Raw genomic sequence first — 18,977 nt, forward strand, 5'->3', positions numbered from 1 at the left:
GGGGACCAGTCTAGGTGTACCAACAAGTGGGCTCAAGTCTCACAAGCCTGGGGGATGCAGAGACACCAGTGGTCCTCTTTACCTCATCCCGGTGCAGAGGTGAAGTGGAATGTTGGGTTGCAGTCACCTGAGGCTGTAGCGGTTGATGGGGAGCCTGCACAGGTATCAGTGTGAAAGTCGCAGTGGGGAAACCCATGATGGACTTTGTCTCTGAAGAGTCTGGGGATCATGCTGGCACTGTTGTCCCACTTCAGCTCGGGCTAGGGGGCACGGGTGCAGTGGTGCTGTCCAGCATCAGGTTTTGGTGTTCCGGAGTCCTCTTCAGTGTACCTTAGGGGTGCCCCGTGAAAAGCTACCAACTCCTAGCATGGACACTGTCTGGTCCAAACCAGTGTAGCCACCTTAGACAGAGCTGTGGCCCCTGAGGTGAGAGCCAACGCCCTTGAAGGCTCGGAACAAAGGCCTGCTCTGGGCAGAGGTGCTAACAACTCGTCCAGGCAGGATGGACATTCCGGGGGGGGGGGGGCTTCAAAGGCCTTGCCGCCTTTGTAATGCGACCCAAGCCTCTCCAAATGGTAGAGAAGGCCGACCCCCAGTTCCTGACTCCACTTTTGGCAGCAGGACTGGCAAAAAATTAAGCAGATTAGAAGGTGTGCCCACTTCATGCCAGACTCACCCCTAAAGTGAACAAGCAGAAGTGGACACTAACTTTTAAATTCCTCCATCTTGTTTCGAAGGAATGTAGGGCCACTAGAGTTAGGGTTATGCCCACTTCCCAACGGAAGTGGTCATAAAATGTGTGTAGTCACCCTAAAGGTGAGTAGCCCATTGGCTACCACCGGCACTTCCTGTAACACCCCTAAATTCAGTATTTAGGTGGCACCCCTAAACACTATAACTGAGATTTCAGATGACCTAAGAAGAGCTGGACACTACAGAGTCACATCAGCAGAGAAGACTGCAGACACCGACTGACTTGTCTGCAGCCCTCGATGATCCTGTGCCAAAAGATGACCTGTCCTGCAGCCCAGCGACCTCCAAAGCTTTGGGAGGAATGCCTGCCTTTGGTAAAGATCAAGATCTCCCAAGAACAGCGGATCTGTTCAAGAAGAAACCAACTTTAAAAGAAAAAGAACTCTGCCCTGAGGAACCTCTGCACCTGACGCCCACGGCCCGAGTCCAAGTGGCCCAATGGTCCTGTGAAGGTTTCCCAGCAATTCTGAGTCTGAGTCCACTGTGGGCTGACCCCTGTCTGACTCTGCCTCAAAGCCTGCAGCCTCAAACCGAAGACTCCCCCTGGTGCGACCTGCCCAATAAGCTGTTCCCGACACCAAAGGACACCCCTGCACCAGGGGAGCTAGACCGCCGGTGTCCCTACGTGCTCTATCATCAGAACTTACCTGGGCACCTGTGGGTTTTCTTCGTTCAGCCTGCTGGCCCAAGCCTGCAGCCTTTTTCCAAAACCGATCTCCCCCATTAATTTGCATTAAGTGCCTGACGCTGAGTTGGCACTCTGCACCCAGCCGCCCCTGTGCTGCTGAGCGTGTAAGTTTGGTGCTGCTTCTTGTCCCCTTTGTGCTTATCTCAACCCCCAGAGATCGACCCCCTGACACAGTTTTACTACCTCTGGCCAGCGCATCTTCAGTTACCCCCATTCTTCACTGGTTAACATTAGGCGCCCAACACTGTGTTGGCACTCTGCGACTGGCCGCACCTCTGCCTCTAAGGGTGCACTCTTGGTACTGACTTGAACCTGGCCTGGTGTTGACCTAAAACCCGAAAACTGGATTTGTAAGTTGTGAACTTACCTGAAAAACTGCATTCTTGTTTTCCTCCCGTAGGTTAACATTGCTGAAAGGAAAGATTGCAAAGTATTTATGCTTATAAATCTACTTACATGAGTACGAAGTTCTTGGGTTTGAAACATATATAAAAAAAAAATATATTTTTCTAAATTGGTCTCAGATTTATTCTTTGAGTGTGTGTCTCATTTATTGCCTCTGTGAATACAACAAATGCTTAGCACTACTCTCTAATAAGCCTAATTGCTTGCCCACACTAGCACAAAATAGAGCATTAGTCTTATCTCCTTTTGCCTCTGCAATACCAATTGGGGATCCACTGGACTCTGCACAGTGTACTTCATTTTAGTGCACTATATAGAGAGCCAGCTTCCTACACTGTACCTACGTCACCCCTAAGGTAGGCCCTAGATAGCCCTATGGGCAGAGTAGTGTGTATGTAAAAGGGAGGACATACACTTTTATGTATTCCATGTCCTAGTAGTGACAGACCACCTGTTTTGTTTTTCATTACTTTCAGTGCTGCTCCTCTCATAAGTTTGCATTGGAAATTCCCTTATATATGTCTAAGTGGTAATTCCTGATCTGTAAGGAGTAGTGTTGGCATGTTTGGTATGTTTGGAATGTTAGTGAGAAATCCTGTTTACTGGTGAAGGTAGATTTTACATTAGAATTTTAGAAATGCACTTCTAGAAAGTGGGCATTTCTCTGTGCTTATAACTCTAGTGCTTTGCAGCCTGACTCCAATCTATGTCTGGTGCGGAGTGACACCTCCACATTGTGCATACTCTCCAGACAGTCAGCAATCAGGGAGGGTTAGGTGAGACAGGGTTACATCTGCATTCATCTACATACTGATGGTCTTCCTGGGCTGGGAGAGAGGGAAGCGGGGCACACTTTACACTTGAATAGGCTGTGTCCTGTACTCACTCAGAGGGCTTGTTTACCTCCTAATGATGTCTGGAGTCAGAGTAGGGGAGAAGGGAAATCTTGGAACTCATTAGATCTGGCTGGAACCTTCTCCCACCTTCTAGAAGCTGGGAACTGGAGTATAAGTACAAGGGCTCCGCACCATGGTTTTTAGATCACTTTTGGAATTGGGATTGAACCTCTGTCAGAAGGACTGCTGAGTTGCAAAAGGAGTCTTCTGGACTGCTCTTCTGCAGTTGCCCTGCTGTCTACTATCTGGGTGGCATAAAGGACTCACTGGATGGCTTTTCTTCTTGTTGTCCTGCTGCCAGCTGCTCCCTGATTTTTCGTTCTGCTAAGGCACTTTGGGGCTACGAGGAGGGACCACCAGTGGATTTGCTGCTTTTGCTGTGCTGGTCTACTTGCCCATTGCTTTCTGCCTGCCTCCCTTCAAGTGTATTCCAGGGGCCCGGCACGCGGTGAGCATTGGTTGTCGCTCTGGCCCCTACAACCATAGCGCCTGGTGAGCGCTTCATTTGGCATTTTGTTCTGTGTTGATGACTAGCGCATAGTGGCCGCTTCATGCTTGTTTTTACTCTGGAGTGCAGCTCCATGCCCGAATTTCACGAGGAACGGCAAGAGTATTAGACTGCGCGTGAGTGCAGGGTGCTGGCTGAAAGGCTCATACCGAGTACTTCCCTTGGCTGTTCGCTGCCCGAAGGTTGAATTGAGCTGCCTTCAATGGCAGACGCTGGCCACGCTATTAGTTTGATTCTCCTGCTACGTTCACAGTGTAAAAGCACGCCAGGGCTTCAGCCATTCGTTTCACTTGGGCAGGTCCTTCACTGTGCACTCTACAACAAAGGTGCCCCATTTGTCTTCAGACTGCCTGCCCAGTGCGAGCTGGCTCGCGCAGGGGCGCCGCCATACTTTGGGGACAGTGTATTAACCAGTGAAGGGAAGTATTTACATTGGTGATACACGTTAGTCCCGCCAGCTTTAAGGACTGACCACAAATTCCTATATTTCCCATAATAGACCCACAGGTGAGGCTCTGTCCTAAGGTTGGGGTCCAATTACCACCTAAGAATGCGTCACTGCACCCTAGGTATTTTTAGTGGTATCTGGTGATTTATGGGTTCCTCCTATCCTAACCTGCTACATTTCCTATACGGTTGCCATCAGGTGTGTCATTTTTTTTTATACCTACACTGTCAGGATAGCGTGTGCTATGTCAGCAATTGCTTAATGTACATGGTTATCACACTTCATACACGAATGGAGACTTCGTGTAATCTATATGCTATTGATGACATTTGCTGAGGTATGTTGTATTACGTGCCCTGAAGTGATGATGTAGGTTGTGTTTATACCTTATACTGGCAGGATGGCGAATACTATGTCAATAACTGCACAAGATGCACAGTGTTTATATATTATTGTTGTTTTTATCCTTGCAGTGTCAGGACAACAAGCATTATTTCATGAATTCATAATATGCCCAGTATTGATGTTTGTGACAAATGTAATCCTGAAACCTTTTCTCTAATTGTACGCTCTGTACTGTTCATGGCCATTGCCTAATATTTATAAGAATTCAGGATTATGATGTTCTTGTAAGAAAGTACCCTCTTTTTGGCGTGGTTCCCCCCCCACGTTTTGCCTGCTATCAGTATGTTTTGACCATTTTCACTGGGATCCTGCTAACCAGGACCCCAGTGATTGTGCTCTCTCCCTCTGAATTTGGTTGCTTAGGACTTTGCACACCTCACAATTGACATACTGGTGCCCCCATATAAGTCCCTATTATATGGTACTTAGCTACCCAGGGCATTGGGGCACCAGGGGTCCCCATGGACTGCAGCATGTATTGTGACACCCATGGGAATCCATGTAAAATGTATCTGCAGGCCTGCTATTGCAGCCTGCTTGAAAAGGTGCATGCACCCTTTCACTACAGGTCACTGCACCAGGTCACTGTAAGGCCCTCCTAGCTTAGAGGTCAGGGTGCAGGTACCTGTATGTGAAGGCACCCCGGCATGAGCAGAGGTGTCCCTACAAACTCCAGCTCCATTACACAGTGTGGGGAAGCCATTTTACCCGTGTACTGTACACAGGTCATTTCCTGTGCCCAGCTACATAATTTTAACTCCGAGCCTGGGCATGGTTGGTATCAAATATGTTGGAATCATACCCCAGTACTGTAACTAGTATTGGTTGCATGATTCCATGCACTCTGGCGGCTCCTTAGAGGACCCCCAGCAAAGGCAGAGGAAGGCAGAACAAAGGATTTCCTGTGGGAGAGTGAGGTAACACCCTCTCCCTTGGAAATAGGTGTTACATGACTTGAGAGGGGTAGCCTCCCCAGGACACCGGTATGCTTTGAAGGGCATATTTAGTGCCCTCTTTGCATAAACCGGTCTGCACCAGCCCAGGGACCCCCGGGCCCTGCGCTGGCATGAACAAAGAAAGGGGGGTGACCACTTCCCTGTCCATCACCACCCTAGGGGTGGTGCCTGGAGCTCCGCCATATGGCCAATTGATTCAGCCATCTTGAATCCAAGGTTGGCAGAGGCCCCTGAGAGCATCTGAGTGGACAGGTCAAGCAGGTGACATCACAACCCTCTCCTGATAGGTGGTCAGCTTGCAGGTGACCAAGCCCCCCTACTGGGGTGGGTCCTCAGATTCGACGTGCAAGATTCCAGCAGGACTCCTCTGCAATGTTTACTTCATCTTCTGGCCACTGGAACCTCAATTGGACTCTTCAGGAACCAACAATCTGCAACTTCAGCAACAACTCCCCTTTGCAACATTGTTTCTCCAGCTCCTTCTAGCAAATGCAACATTTCCTCAGCTGTGCATCCTCTGAGGTCGATGAGATTCAAGCCTGCACCAAGAAGTCAGTAGACATTTCCCTTGGAGTGAAGGAGTCACTCCCCTACATCTGCAGGCATCACCTGCAACGACGACCGGCTGCGTGGATCTGCTCTCCTCCGAAACTGCGTGGATTCTGCATCAACGTTGGTGGTTTGGAGTGGCCTCCTTGGTCCTCTCTGCCACCTATCCAACTTAGGAGACGCTAGGCCCTTGCCTCTCCTTGCAGGACAGTGCCCCTTTGCACCCTGACTGTTGCAGCTACCAAGGCTTGTTTGCTCCTCTTCCAAGGGATCTTCAGGCTCTGTGCAGCCCCGGCCCCCAGCACTTCTTCCTGCCAAGCACAGTCCCCTCTCTGCTGCTCCAGGAACGTGGGGCTCCTCTACAGGTTGCTGAGTTGGCCTCACCGCGACTGCTGTGCCTGCTGCCAGTGGATTGCCTGTGGGGGCTGCCTCCTCTTTTCATGACTCTCCCAACTGCTGAGGGTCACCCCAGACTCCCCTCCTTGGGTCAAGTCCACTGGGCCTTGCTGGTCCTCTTCAGCCTTGCAACTCGTCTTCTTCGTTTGCATTTGCCAAGGCTTGTTCGTGATTCTCCAGCACCACTGAGCAACTGCCCACTCAACGGTGACATGGGACATCACCTGCATCACTTCAGGGACTCCTCTTCATCTCCTGTGCTGCACAGCTGGTCTTCTTCGTTCCCCATCGACCTGGTCCTGCATCAGCAGAAGGGTGGGTACTGGCTCCTGCCACGAACAGACACTCCATCAGGAACTGGACTTGGTCCCCTTCCTTTGCAGGTCATCTTCTGCCAGAATCCACCTTTGAGTTCTTCCAATCTTGTTTGAGTCTTGCACAATCCTTTTCCTAAGTCCTCCTGTTGGTTTTGGGGAAAACAAGGTACTTACCTCTGCTCTCCTGGATGCTGGATGTCACACTGGTACTCACCTCTTGGGGTTCCTAGTTCCTCCACCTCCCCTCTAACAATTCCACATCCTTGGGTGGGGGACTTTATCTCGTATTTCACTTATTTAGTATATGGTCTGGCCCTCCCCTAGTGCTCTCACTATTTCCTATTAAGTTTGCAAATGATTATTGCTTTTTATGCTCTTTTACTGATTGCTAATGTGTATATAATAGTGTGTTTACTTACTTCCAGTTGGGGGACTGCCTATTAGCCTTCTAGTATCTGTGTTACCCTAATAAAGTACCTTTATTTTTATAACACTGTGTGGTTCTTTCATGTGTGTAAGTGCTGTGTAACTATAATGGTATTGCATAAGCTTTGCATATGTCCTAGATAAGTCTTGGCTGCTCATCCAGGCTACAAGGGGTGAGCACATGTTATCTTTAGTGTGTTCCACCTTGCCCTGATTAGAGTGGTGGATTCTGCCTAGCCAAGGTGCGTACCCTGGCCAACCAGAAACTCAATTTCTAACACTGGGGAACTCGTACTGACCAGTGTCCAGCACATGTATTAAAAATGGCTTCCCTGTTCACTCACTATGTTTAAGAATCAACAAAGGTATAGCAGGGGCATATCTGCTATTGCATGTATGTCCTCACATGTATATAAGGCACCCTGCCTTAGGGCCGTAAGGCCGCTGTAGGGGGTGACTTACAGCTATTGCATGCAATGTTAGGAGACATTGCACACAGGCCATGTGCCTTGTTGTGTTTTCACTTTTAGCTGCACCAAGACACGCAGCCTGCAATGGCAGCCGGTCCTGCTTGGTGAGGGGTCCCTTAGGGTGGCACAATACATGCTGCAGCCCTTGGGGACCCTCTTTGGTACCCATGCTCTAGGTACTAGGAGTACCACTTACTAGGGACTTACAGGGGTGCCAAAGGTGCAGCCACTTTGGGAACAATTGCACAGTTTTAGGGAAGGAGACCTGGCACTGGGGACCTGGTTAGAAGGAACCCAGTGGACTTGCAGTCAAAATTGCATCGGATACCAGGCAAAAAGTGTGGGTGACCATGTGAAAAGGGGGCACTTTCCTACACCATGGGCCCCCATATGTTAGAAATTGTGTTTCTGGTTGGCAGAGGTTTGCACCCTGTCCAACCAGGAACCACAATCCTAGTCAGGGTAAGTCAGATACATACCCTAAATTAACCTGTGCTCACCCTCTGGTAGCTTGGAACTGAATAAGCAGGCTTAACTTAAGAGCCAATGTGTAAAGTATTTGTGCTACACAGTAAAACACAAAGAAAAAACACCAAAAGACTCCACACCGGTTTAGAAAACTAGTTTATGATTTAATAAATAAACCGAGACCAAAACAACAAAGAAACAATAAGTACAAGTCAAGATATGAATTTTTAAAGATTAAATGCAAAAACAACGATTAGAAGCAAATAGCGCTAAAAGGGACATTTGGTCACGCTGGACTGGGCTAAAAGTCAAGAGTTCAGGCCGACTGTGATGGAGCACGGGCCGGATTCAAGACCCATGCAGGGCAAGCTGAGAAAAGTACCTTAATCCTGGTCACAACACTAGATGCGCTGATTTTCCTCATGCAGGGATGGCGATGCATTGGTTCCGAAAACGAAGCACCGGATCCATGAGGTGTTGGTTCTGAAGCTGATGTTCTGAGTTTTCTCCACGCAACAAAGTGATGCGTCGATTGGCTTTCAGCAAAGGCGACGAAGCAGTGGTTCCAGTGCAGTGGCGATGCAACAGCGAGGCGCTGGTTCTGAGGGCGATGCACCGGTTCTGTTCCTGCAACAGCATTGATGCGTCGGATCTGCTCTTAGCAGCAGAGGATGTGTTGGATTCCACTGGATCAAGCACCTGGGTCGACTTCCATCGAACCACGCACAGGAGCAGGGTACAAGACTTTGATGTCCATGAGTCTTTAAAGAAAAGGAGGCTAGTCAGCTAGCCCTTGGAGTCACTCTGGCTCAGGTGATGAAGGTGCAGTAAGCAAGAGCAGCTGGCAGCCGAGAGCACAGCAAGGCAGCAGTCTTCCATAGCAGCAGCCCAGCAGCGTAGCAGTCCAGCAGCGTAGCAGTCCTTAGCGTAGCAGTTCCAGGTCCAGAAGGGTACTGATTTGGTATGGTCAGATGTCTAATACTTTTACCCAGTTGTGCCTTTGAAGTGATGGAGACTTCAAAGAAGGGTCTTTGAAGTGCACTCTGATCATTCCCTCCTGCCCTGGCTCCAGGCTCACTACAGGGAGGTAATCAGCCCTCTGTGTGTGTGCAGGACACAGCATTCTCAGGTGTAAGTGTGAGGCTGTGCCCAGCCTTCCCCTCCGGGGAGGAAGGAGGATGTATGCAGTCACCCAGGCTCAGTTTGTGGCTGTCTAGAGGAAATACACAAAGCCCAGCTGTCACCCAGGCCAGCCAGCGATCAGACTGGCAGCAGACACCAAATAGCTAAGAGCAGGAAAATACGTACTTCACTAAAAGTGGCGTTTTCAAAATAGTAACAATAAATCCGACCTTACCATTAAAGTGGATTTATAATTCCCATTCCATAGGTACTAAACATGACGGATCCACCTGCTCTCAATTAGCAATTACAGCTTATTAAATGTAATAGGAAATCCCCAACGTTATCCAATGAGAGGATCAGGCGTCTCAGTAGTAAAGAACGTACCTGGGAGTTTTTCACTACCAGGACTTGGCAACCTTAAAAGTACATGTTCTACCTTTTAGTTACGTAGCACACTGCCCTATGGGCTACCTAGGGCCTACCTTAGGGGTGACTTATGTGTAATAAAATGGGATTTGTCATGCTTGGCAAGGGTTGTAACCGCCAAGTGGACATGGCAGTGTAAACGGCACACACAGGCTCTTCAGTGGCAGGCCTAAGACGTATTTAGGGGGCTACTTGAGTGGGTGGCAGAAGCAGTGATGCAGGCCCACTAGTAGCGTTTACTTTACAGGCCCTGGCACATGTAGTGCACTTTACTAGGGACTTATATGTAAATCAAATATGCCAACTGTGGATAGATCAATCAACTATGTTTTAGGTGAGAAGCACATGCACTTTAGCAGTGGTAAAGTGCTGACAGTCCTAAGGCCAACAAAAAGAATCAGCAAAAACAGGAAATAATCAGGCAAAACGTTTAGGGGAGACCTCCCTAAGGATGCCAGGTCTGACATCATGTTAAATCAGGTGATAGAGCTCAGGAGCTATAATAGCACTGGGGGCTGGATCTGTGGCCAGGAATAGGCTTGAGACTTTTCTTTGCTGATCATTGTGTTTTATGTGTATTCTACTCTCCGTGTCTGTAAAAAAACACTTTCCTTTGATTAAGTAAACCACACACTGACGCTGTAACCTTATCGACTGGTATTGCTGTGTTAACAGCATCCTGAGTGTTTACCCCACATCACCTCCTTGAGTATGTGTTGGACTGCTTTGGCTCAGGTGTTAGAGGGGAGAATTATCCAGTTTGAGGCCCATTGGAACTGTGCCCCCCCACCTTAACTCCTTAAGTCAGGATTGGGCTGCTTCACTGGTGATGTCTGCGGGTGAGGCTGTTCGCAGAACTCCACATGTCTGGAGATAAGGATAGATGTAGGAATAGGGAGTCCAGACTGTGAGTCCATTGAACCATGGATGGATTTATACAGGTGGGTCTTGTATGTGAGGATCAGAGTTACGAATGAGTGCAGCACCGCAGGTGATATTCCGGGCTAGGAACGGGTGCAGTAGCACAGGTGAGGGAGTGGGGAACGAAACTCCCACTAGCATAGTTCCGGAAATCGAAGACTAGGTCCTGTTCGATATCGATGACTGAGTCATTTCAGTCGAGGTTAAGAGGCGGTCTTGTTCTGCATCAAGGGATCTTCCTTCGACATCTTTACCTTTTTGACTCCCTGCGGATAAGGTAGTGATGCCAGATCTGATCCAACAGTTCAAGAAAGCTATGGACTCATTCTTTGTTAGTCCTGATCCTGTTGGCATGCCTTCTGGCTACACAGATCCGAAGAGGCCTCCAATTGGTCAGACAATAACAGATCTATCCTCAACGCCAACTGTGTCTTTTGTCCCAGGTTTGAGGCCGACGTCGGGATTATTGGTTCTGGGACGTACAACGTCATTTTCATCAGTGCTGCAATTGATGCCACATGTTTCTTGTCCGAGGTCGCGTATGATGCTGATATCAGTAGCAGATCTGATTGTTTTATCGGATTCTGAAGGTCAGTTGCCTTCAACTATGGCGTATGCTAAGTCAGACCCCAATCTTTTAAGGGGAGGCTATCTTTGGATTTAGAATATCCTCAAGATAAGATGCTGCAGGGTTTTCAAGATGCTAGCAGTCTTGACACTTCTTCTGATGTAGTTTTTCACCCCCTACATCAGTTATGTCCATTGAGGAGACATCCTCCTTTACAACTGTAATACGCAAAGCAGCAGAAACTACTGATTAGGTTTTACCTATGCAAGAGGTAAACTACCTTATCAGCAGAAATTTTGGATCTGTAACAAACTTCAGAGGAGCTTTCATTTAATGAGGCTTCAACAGACGTTTTGATGGCCACTTGGGCTAAGCCTGGATCTTGCCCTCCAGTAAGGCAGATTGCGAGGAGGCACCCACCAGCCCTGAGAGATCCATATTTTATTCTTCAGCATCTAGCCCTGGAGAGTTTAATAGCAGCGGCTTCTACAAGTTGTATTAACCTAAATGCTTTTCCATCCACTCCACCTGATAGAAGTCTACAAAGATGGAAGCACATGCTATGAAGTTTTTTACTTCAACAAGTTTGGCCTTAACATTGCATAAATACTTCCTATCAGTTGGGAAGATGTTCTCATGCTTTGTGGAACAAAGTTCCCAAACTGACTGTTGTGATGGATGCGTCTTTACTGGGTTGGGGAGGTTACCTGGGGGAAAAAGGAGATCAGAGGACACTGGTCTCCAGTGGAAGCTCGTCTACACATACATTTGTTGGACCTTCAGGTGATCCAATTGGCCTTAAAAGCTTTTCTTCCAAGGGCCAAAGGGCAACAAGTGCAGACATTCTCTGGCAACACGACCGCCATCTGGTATTGCAGCAAACAGGGCGGAGTGGGTTCAGGGGTTCTGTGTCTGGAAACTCTTCATCTTTGGGAGTGACTATACAATCAGGGCATATCTCTGATCGTCAAACACCAAGCAGGATCTTTAAATGTCTGAGCAGAGAAACTCAGGCGGCGACACCTAGCATATCACAAATGGCATCTGTGCTCGGAGGTTGTACGGGGTATCTTGAAACGATGGGGAGAACCCCGGCTCGATCTATTCACCACTGCAGAGAATGCACAGTGTTTAGACATTTGTGCTATGGAGTACCCACGGCGGTCCTCTCTAGGAGATAGCTTTCACCTCCACTGTGGCTCGCGACCAGGCTCAAGTCATCCTAATGATACTCGACGGGACAAGGCGAGTGTGATATCCGGCAAAGAGCATCAGTCCACCAAGGCGGCTCCCTCTGAGGGAGGACCTTCTGTCACAGCAGCAGGGCCGGCTTCCGCACCTTCGCCTGGGTGGGTAAAACTCCATGTATGGATATTGAGCATAAGCAGTTGTTAACATATGAACTTGTTCCAGAAGTTGTTGATGTAATCCTGGCAGCCAGGTGTCCATCTACAAAAACTGTTTATGATGGATGCTGGAAGAATGTTGTGGTTTGTATCACGTCAGATCCAACCCTTACAAGCTTCCGTCTGATATTCATGTTTGTTTATCATTGGCTCAGACAGGTCTGGCTGCAGCTACAGTTAAAGGTTATTTATCAGCAAAGCTGTCATTTTGTAAATTACCTGTGGAGATGGGTTTTTTGCAAGGATTAGTCCATAGGTTTCCTCCTGTTTCTTCTATAATGCCACAATGGGATTTAAATATAGTGTTAACTTATCTAGTGTGCTTACCTTTTGAGCCTGTGCACAGTTCCTCTTTGCGTCTGTTGACTCTGAACGTGTTCCTTATAGCTATTACATCTGCAAGGCGAGTAAGTGAACTTCAGGGTTTGTCACTGGTACCTCCCTCTGTCTCCTTTATTCCTGATAAGTTGGTCCTTTGAACAAGAGCAGCATTCCTTCCTAAAGCAGTTATGCCCTTTCATGTGGGACTATTCATCACTTTGGCCCTCATTTTGACTTTGGCAGTCTTTTTGAAAGACCGCCAAAGCCACGGGCGCCAGCAGACTGCCAGTGCTGGCGGTCTTCCGGCCACCATATTATGTGTACTGAAGGATTTCCACCACATTTTGGATGGAAATCCTCAGTAGTCGTGCTGACGGGCGGAGGCGCATGGGCAGTTCCACCAGCCGTATTATGACCTGTTATACGGCCTGGTGGTGTCCTGATGGCGGGGCGCTGCCGTCAGTGGAAGCACCTGTTCCCTGCCAGACGACCTCCTCGCCGGATAAGGTAAGTGATCGTCCGACAGGGTGGGGGGGTGTTTGCGTATGTGAGTGTAAGTGTGTATGCGTGTGTGAGTGGGTATTGTCTGCGTGTGTTACTGTAAGTGTGTATGCGTGTGCATAATGAGGGCCTTTGTCATCCTTTTATGCACCACCTCATCCTACACAGGAAGAGGAACAGTAACATTGTCTTGAGCACAAGACAGCTCTTAGTTTATCTAGAGAGAACTATAAAAATTCGACAGGATGAACAACTTTTTGTTCGATTCTTAGGAGAAAAAAGTAGAAGGCAGGACAAAAAAAAAGAATAATTTCTCTGTGGATTGTTTTATGCATTAAGATTTGTTATAGTCTATCCAAGAAACAGCCTCCAGAGGGGCTGCAGGCACATTCAACTAGGGTAAAGGCAGCTGCTGCAGTTTTGGCCCGAGGTGTACCGATGTTAGATATAAGTCAGGCTGCAATGAGGGCATCTTTGCACACCTTCACCAAGCATCATGGTTTAGGTGGTCAGTTCAGGAGAGAAGGCCATTCTTCCCAGCCTGTCATTCAAGATTTCTTGTTGCGAGTCAGTCCACAGACCCATTACCTGAGAAGTACCTCTGTGGTATGTATGCCAAAGGTGAGAAGGCTGCGGTTCTAAGCCTCTATTAGAAGAAACTACTACTTACCTTTGATAACGCCTTTTCTGGTAGAGACGGTATCCAATCACAGATTCCTCACCTGCCCTCCCACCTCCCCATTCTGCGGAAAGGACTAAAGTAGAGGTCTATGTTGATACATACTTACGATATTGAATATCTGCACACAAAAATGTATACTTATTATATACATTGCAATTGGTTTTATTAAGGCTCCATGTCTGTTGGGACGGGTGGTGGGTAGAAAAAAACTGACGCCAGTGTGAGCAGGTGATGTATATGTAGGAAAACTAACATTACAACAGCACACATGGAGCCATGATACTGCATGACGCCATCTGTCGACGCTGGAGGACATTGCTATACAAAAGTTTGTGTATCCAGTCTGACGCCTGGAGGTATTCAGTAGGTGAGGAATCTGTGGTTAGATAAAGTCTCTACTAGAAAAGGCATTACTGAAGGTAACTAACTTGTACTTTTCAACCTTTACCAAATTCGTTGAAGATTTCAGTTTTCGTCAAGAGGGCATAGCAGTGAAAGTAAGCTTCAGGCGAGATCTAGAGTGGAACCTCTTCAAGAGCTGTAATATTTCTGAAAACAAAGCTTGAGTCTGACTGCCACCTGCCTGTCTCTCTGCAGGTGATGATAACACGAGAGGATAAGGTTGTGACAATCCAGAGAACAGATGGCACCTTCATTGTGGAGCATGCTGATGGCACCAGGATCACCACCTTCTATCAGGACCTGAAGATCGCCGTGCCGGGAGAGCGCGAGGAGACAGGTGAGTGTAGAATGCAGCATTCTAAGGATTGGGAGATATCTGAAGTATCCAGTGTCATTCACACTTCCTTCAGATTGCTCAGGGCCTCAGTAATGTGTTTTTGTGGGTCTGCACGTTTTCTGTTGTGGCTTAATAACAACTTGTTTTTTATGTAGCACTGTATACCACATGCTGCCATTTCTAAGTGCTTTAGCAGGTGTTGATATTACCCAGTTTAAGTGGTGGTCAATTTAATAACCTCAGAAGAATGAAAGGCTGGTAAAGCGCCAAGAGACTTAATTGTAGAGAGTGCTGTATAAATGTGGAACAGCAGCCAATTAGCGTACTCGGGAATCGAACCTGTGAACAGCAGCTCACTGCACACCTGAGCAGCAAGCGTTTAATCCACAGTGTAATCCTAGGAGCAGGATTCTGAGAATGGACTGGTTTCATTTCTGTGTGCTCTCATTTAAATTTACTTTTTTCCCTCAGCACCATGTGTTGTTCTTCCAGGCTCAGATGCATCTCTAGATGATATTGTCAGTGGGACATTGAGTTGTTGGGTGGGGAGTGAAACTCTACTCAAGCAACAGCCACAAACCTTGCCAGGTGAAACACAAGCACACCTGAGATTAACCTCTGCTTCACCCTCTGCATGGCATAAAAGCAGTCAGGCTTAAGTTAGAGCAAATGTGTAAAATATTCATGCAGCACTTCAAATAATAAAATGAAAACACAACACAAGAAAAATCAATTTAGAAAAATAGAATAAAATTGAAGACAGTATCTGACACCAAAATGACAAAAATCCAATCAGTAGATCCGTAGATATGCAACTTTAACAAAAAGGACCAACTGCGGTGATCTGGTTGTAAACGGGTCCAAGTCACAAGTTAAGGCCAACTACGATGGAGCACAGGCCCGTATACAGGAATGAGTTCAATCCACTGACAAAAGTAACTTGTGGCCTGGGCACCAATATGCAAAGTCCTTGCACCGAGATGCATGGGCCTGGGTCGAGCGGTTGTCAACAAGAAGCTGTGATGCGTGCAACGGCATCGAAATGCATCGCGCATGAGCGTGTTGTTGACTGTCGACAAGGATCTGCAATGCAAGGTCCTACGTCTTCACCAAGGAAGCTGTTGGGGCTTGTGGAGACTTGCACCATGATGCGAGAGGGCTGGGAACAAGATGCATCACCCTGGGCCAGTGTTGTTCTGTGCCAGAGTTGAAGAAGCCTGTTACGTCACAGTGCCCTCAACAGAGAGTCAACCAAGTGCCCCTTGAAGATTTCCTGGAGTTCTGGGTCCACACTGGTAGGCTGGATTTAGCAGGGCAGCTCACAGCAACAGAGGAGTCCTTGTGCAGCACCAGTAGGCGTTGGTCAGCAAGCAAGTCACCAGGACAAACTTCACAGCTGGGCAGTCATTTTTTCCTGGCAGAGTCCACTGTTCCTGAAGTGATCTGAAGAGTTGGGTCTGAGTTTCCACTATTTATCCTTGAAGTAGGAGAAGTTTCTAGAGGTTTCCACTCCCAAAGGTGTTTGGAATTTCCTTCCTCCCTGTCCTGGCCCCAGGCTGTCTGGGGGCACAAAAGGCCAGTGTGAAACCCTTTGTGAGTGTGCTGGGGCAGAGTCTCTGTGATGTGCAAGCATGGTAGGTGACAGTTGTGCCCCCCCATCAAGTCAGAGATGGCCCATCCTGCCAACATCTATTACCCCTTCGTCTCACTGTCTAGGTGTAATGCACAAAGACCACCCACCAGCTACATCTTGTCATGTGACCCAGGATACAGGCTGCAGGCACCAAGTGGTTGGGACATGAAAATGTCAACCTTCTAAAAATGGCATTTTCAGAATTGTGACTTAAAATCCAACTTTAATATTAAAGAAAGTTTTAAATTACAAGTATTTAGAGACAGAACTTGATATTCCTACCTGCTCCTAATTAAAAGGTATCGCTGATTAATTATGATAAGGTAACCCAGTGTTATTCTAAGAGAGAGAGGCAGGCCTTGCAGTAGTGAAATACAAATCTAAGAGTTCTTCACTACCAGAACACGTAAAAGTCAAAATTGCATGTCCGACCTTTTAAATACATTGCACTCTGCCTTACGGGCTGTTAAGGACCTACCCTGTGGGCTGTTTAGGGCCAACTGTAGGAGTGACTTCTATGTTTGAAAAAGGAAGGTTAAGGTTGCAAAAGATTTATTTTGCCAGTTCGATATGGCAGTTTAAAATTGCACACAGGCTGCAATGACAGGCCTGGGGCGTGTTTAGAGGGCTACTTAAATGAGTGCAGCAGGCCCACTAGAAGCATTTAATGTACAGGCCCCGGGTACATGTTGTACCACTTTACTAAGGACGTACAAGTAAATGAAATGTGCCAATGCGAAGAAAGTCAATATCACCACCTTCAAAGGAGAAAGCAGAAGCACTTGAGCACTGGTTAGCAGCGGTAGAGTCCGAAAGCCAACAAAACAGCTTCAGAAAGTAGGGGTAAGGCAACAGTCTGGGTATGTCATTACAGAGAAGGCCAAGTCCAACACCGTCCCAAACTCTGAATGTAGCTCTTACATGTGACACTAAATGGGTTATCTTTGAATGGTGTCAATCTGGTGTCGCATCCGTTCATCTAGTTAACAGTTTTATGTAGCGCTCCCGCTCATAAGGTACTGGGGCACTTTACAATTAAAGTGTGAAGGAATTACAGAAGGACAGTATCCTGTGAGAAAGACGTTAAGAAGGGTGTATGTGGAGGAAGGGGCTCAGTGGTTCCCTGCATGAGGCTGGTTCAGTCCTTAGGCCTGCAGAAGAGAGATCCGGAACCTGTGGGACCTGTAAGTGTTGGGTCAGTGCTTAGGACTGAGGCACTCAATCATGAATTTCATTCAGCTTCAGTGGGCACTGAGTGTAGTCCTTCCAGAATGGGGCTGTTATGATCACATTTCCTTGTGCGAGATAGTAATTTCCCAGTTGAATGGAGATCCTCCTAGGTTGGTGCAAGGAGGGATTGTGGTACCCAGCAAGGATGCTATTGCCTAAGTGTAGGTATTGCATCAGCAGTGAGCGTTTGGCTCTTGTTAGATGTTGAGCTCAGAGCAGGAGTTTGATCCTTTTAGAGGGGTGCAGGTAGTAATTGGCTGATGTATCAGTTCTGTTGGTGCGAGCATTGTGGAGAGGGATGGAGAGAGGCCGTCCATCTTCACTTCCTGAAATGTCTTCCTGTGTTGGGTGAGAGGAGAAGAAATTCTCTTTTCAATGTATTCATCAGCAGCAGTGGTTTAACATCCAGTCTTTCTTACAGGGTCTTTGAATTGCTAAGAAGCCTTGCTCTTTCTGCCCAGACCACTTGGAAATGTATTTAGGCGTTGTACATACAAGCACTGTCCCTCCATGGCCCTTAGCCTAATCAGCCAGGAGTCCGCTTTGATTCCTAGGAAGGTGGAACTAAAATGCAAATCTTCGGTAACTTCTCTACTCCCTTCTCGGTTCGAGATCACTCAGGTCACACTGCCCAGAGTAGCTCTATTCCATTTTCGTCTGATTTATTTTTTTGCTTCTCACTGTCCTTTTCACTTTTGATTCTATAATGTTTCTATTTTATAAGCCTATTTAATTCACTTTAATTTTTCTAGCAAAGTGTAGGTTGCCAGGGTGTGTATCGGAGACCTTCTGGGGCAAGACCAGCACTAAAAGTGCAAGAAAATAGAACATAGGCACTAGAATAAAGGGTTCATCTCAGGGTCAGGATTGAGACCACTCCAGGTGTTTATGACTGAGTCCCTGTGTCCCTGCCCAATGGTTGGGTCCAAACTGAAATAAGTATTTATATTAAAAAAAAGGCATATTGTTAACATGGCTCTGGAAAAGTAAACAGTGTCCTGATGAATTCCCTGGACCGTTCTGGGCCACCGGTGTAGAAACACATTTTAGGCACTTCCTATGTTGGTTTCTACTCATTTTCGATTATTCCATTAAATTGTGGCCTTGTTTCTAGTGAACCTTTTGATGCCTCATTACAATGTTTTCTGCCCCCACAATGGATTGTCAGCTGTGTCCAAATGTCCTCCTTTGCTACTCATGTTGTAAAGTAGGAAAGAGAATTCATCCACTTTTATAAGTGTCTTGATAGTCTTGGACTCTTGGCTGCTCACTCCCATCAGTGCCATCTTGGATGTACTATCTCTCAACACTGCTTTTCCATTCATTGTGGGAGGACTCGTATGGCTATCAGGGCTCACTAGTCCGCATAAAGTAGGATTGGGTTGTGTTAGACCTGACAGACTTAGGGTGGTCATCCCCCAACTTTATGCATGCCTTCGGACACTCTTTTTGCTGGTTTTAGGACTCTGCACACTTTACCACTGCTGTCCAGTGCTAAAGTGCATATGCTCTCTCCCCTAAACATGGTAACATTGGCTCCTACCCAATTGGCATATTTAATTGACCTGTAAGTCCCTAGTCTAGTGCACTACATGTGCCCAGGGCCTGTAGATTAAATGCTACTAGTGGGCCTGCAGCACTGATCGTGCCGCCCACTTAAGTAGCCCCTTAACCTTGTCTCAGGCCTCCCACTGCAAGGCCTGTGTGTGCAGTTTCAATGCCACTTCGACTTGGCATTTA

General features: G+C 47.4%; 1 protein-coding gene across 5 annotated transcripts in view; it reads left to right on the top strand.

The window, feature by feature from the left end:
* The window catches only part of SPAG17 (sperm associated antigen 17), a 720,739-nt gene that overhangs the window by 442,006 nt on the left and 259,756 nt on the right, over window positions 1-18,977 (top strand). For all 5 annotated transcript variants that reach the window (XM_069203004.1, XM_069203006.1, XM_069203008.1 and 2 more), the window contains one exon: window positions 14,233-14,374. In XM_069203004.1, the coding sequence (XP_069059105.1) occupies window positions 14,233-14,374 (142 nt within the window). The remainder of the gene's footprint in view (window positions 1-14,232; window positions 14,375-18,977) is intronic.

This window comes from Pleurodeles waltl, chromosome 8 (genome assembly GCF_031143425.1).
Source record: "Pleurodeles waltl isolate 20211129_DDA chromosome 8, aPleWal1.hap1.20221129, whole genome shotgun sequence".
Lineage (NCBI taxonomy): Eukaryota > Metazoa > Chordata > Amphibia > Caudata > Salamandridae > Pleurodeles > Pleurodeles waltl.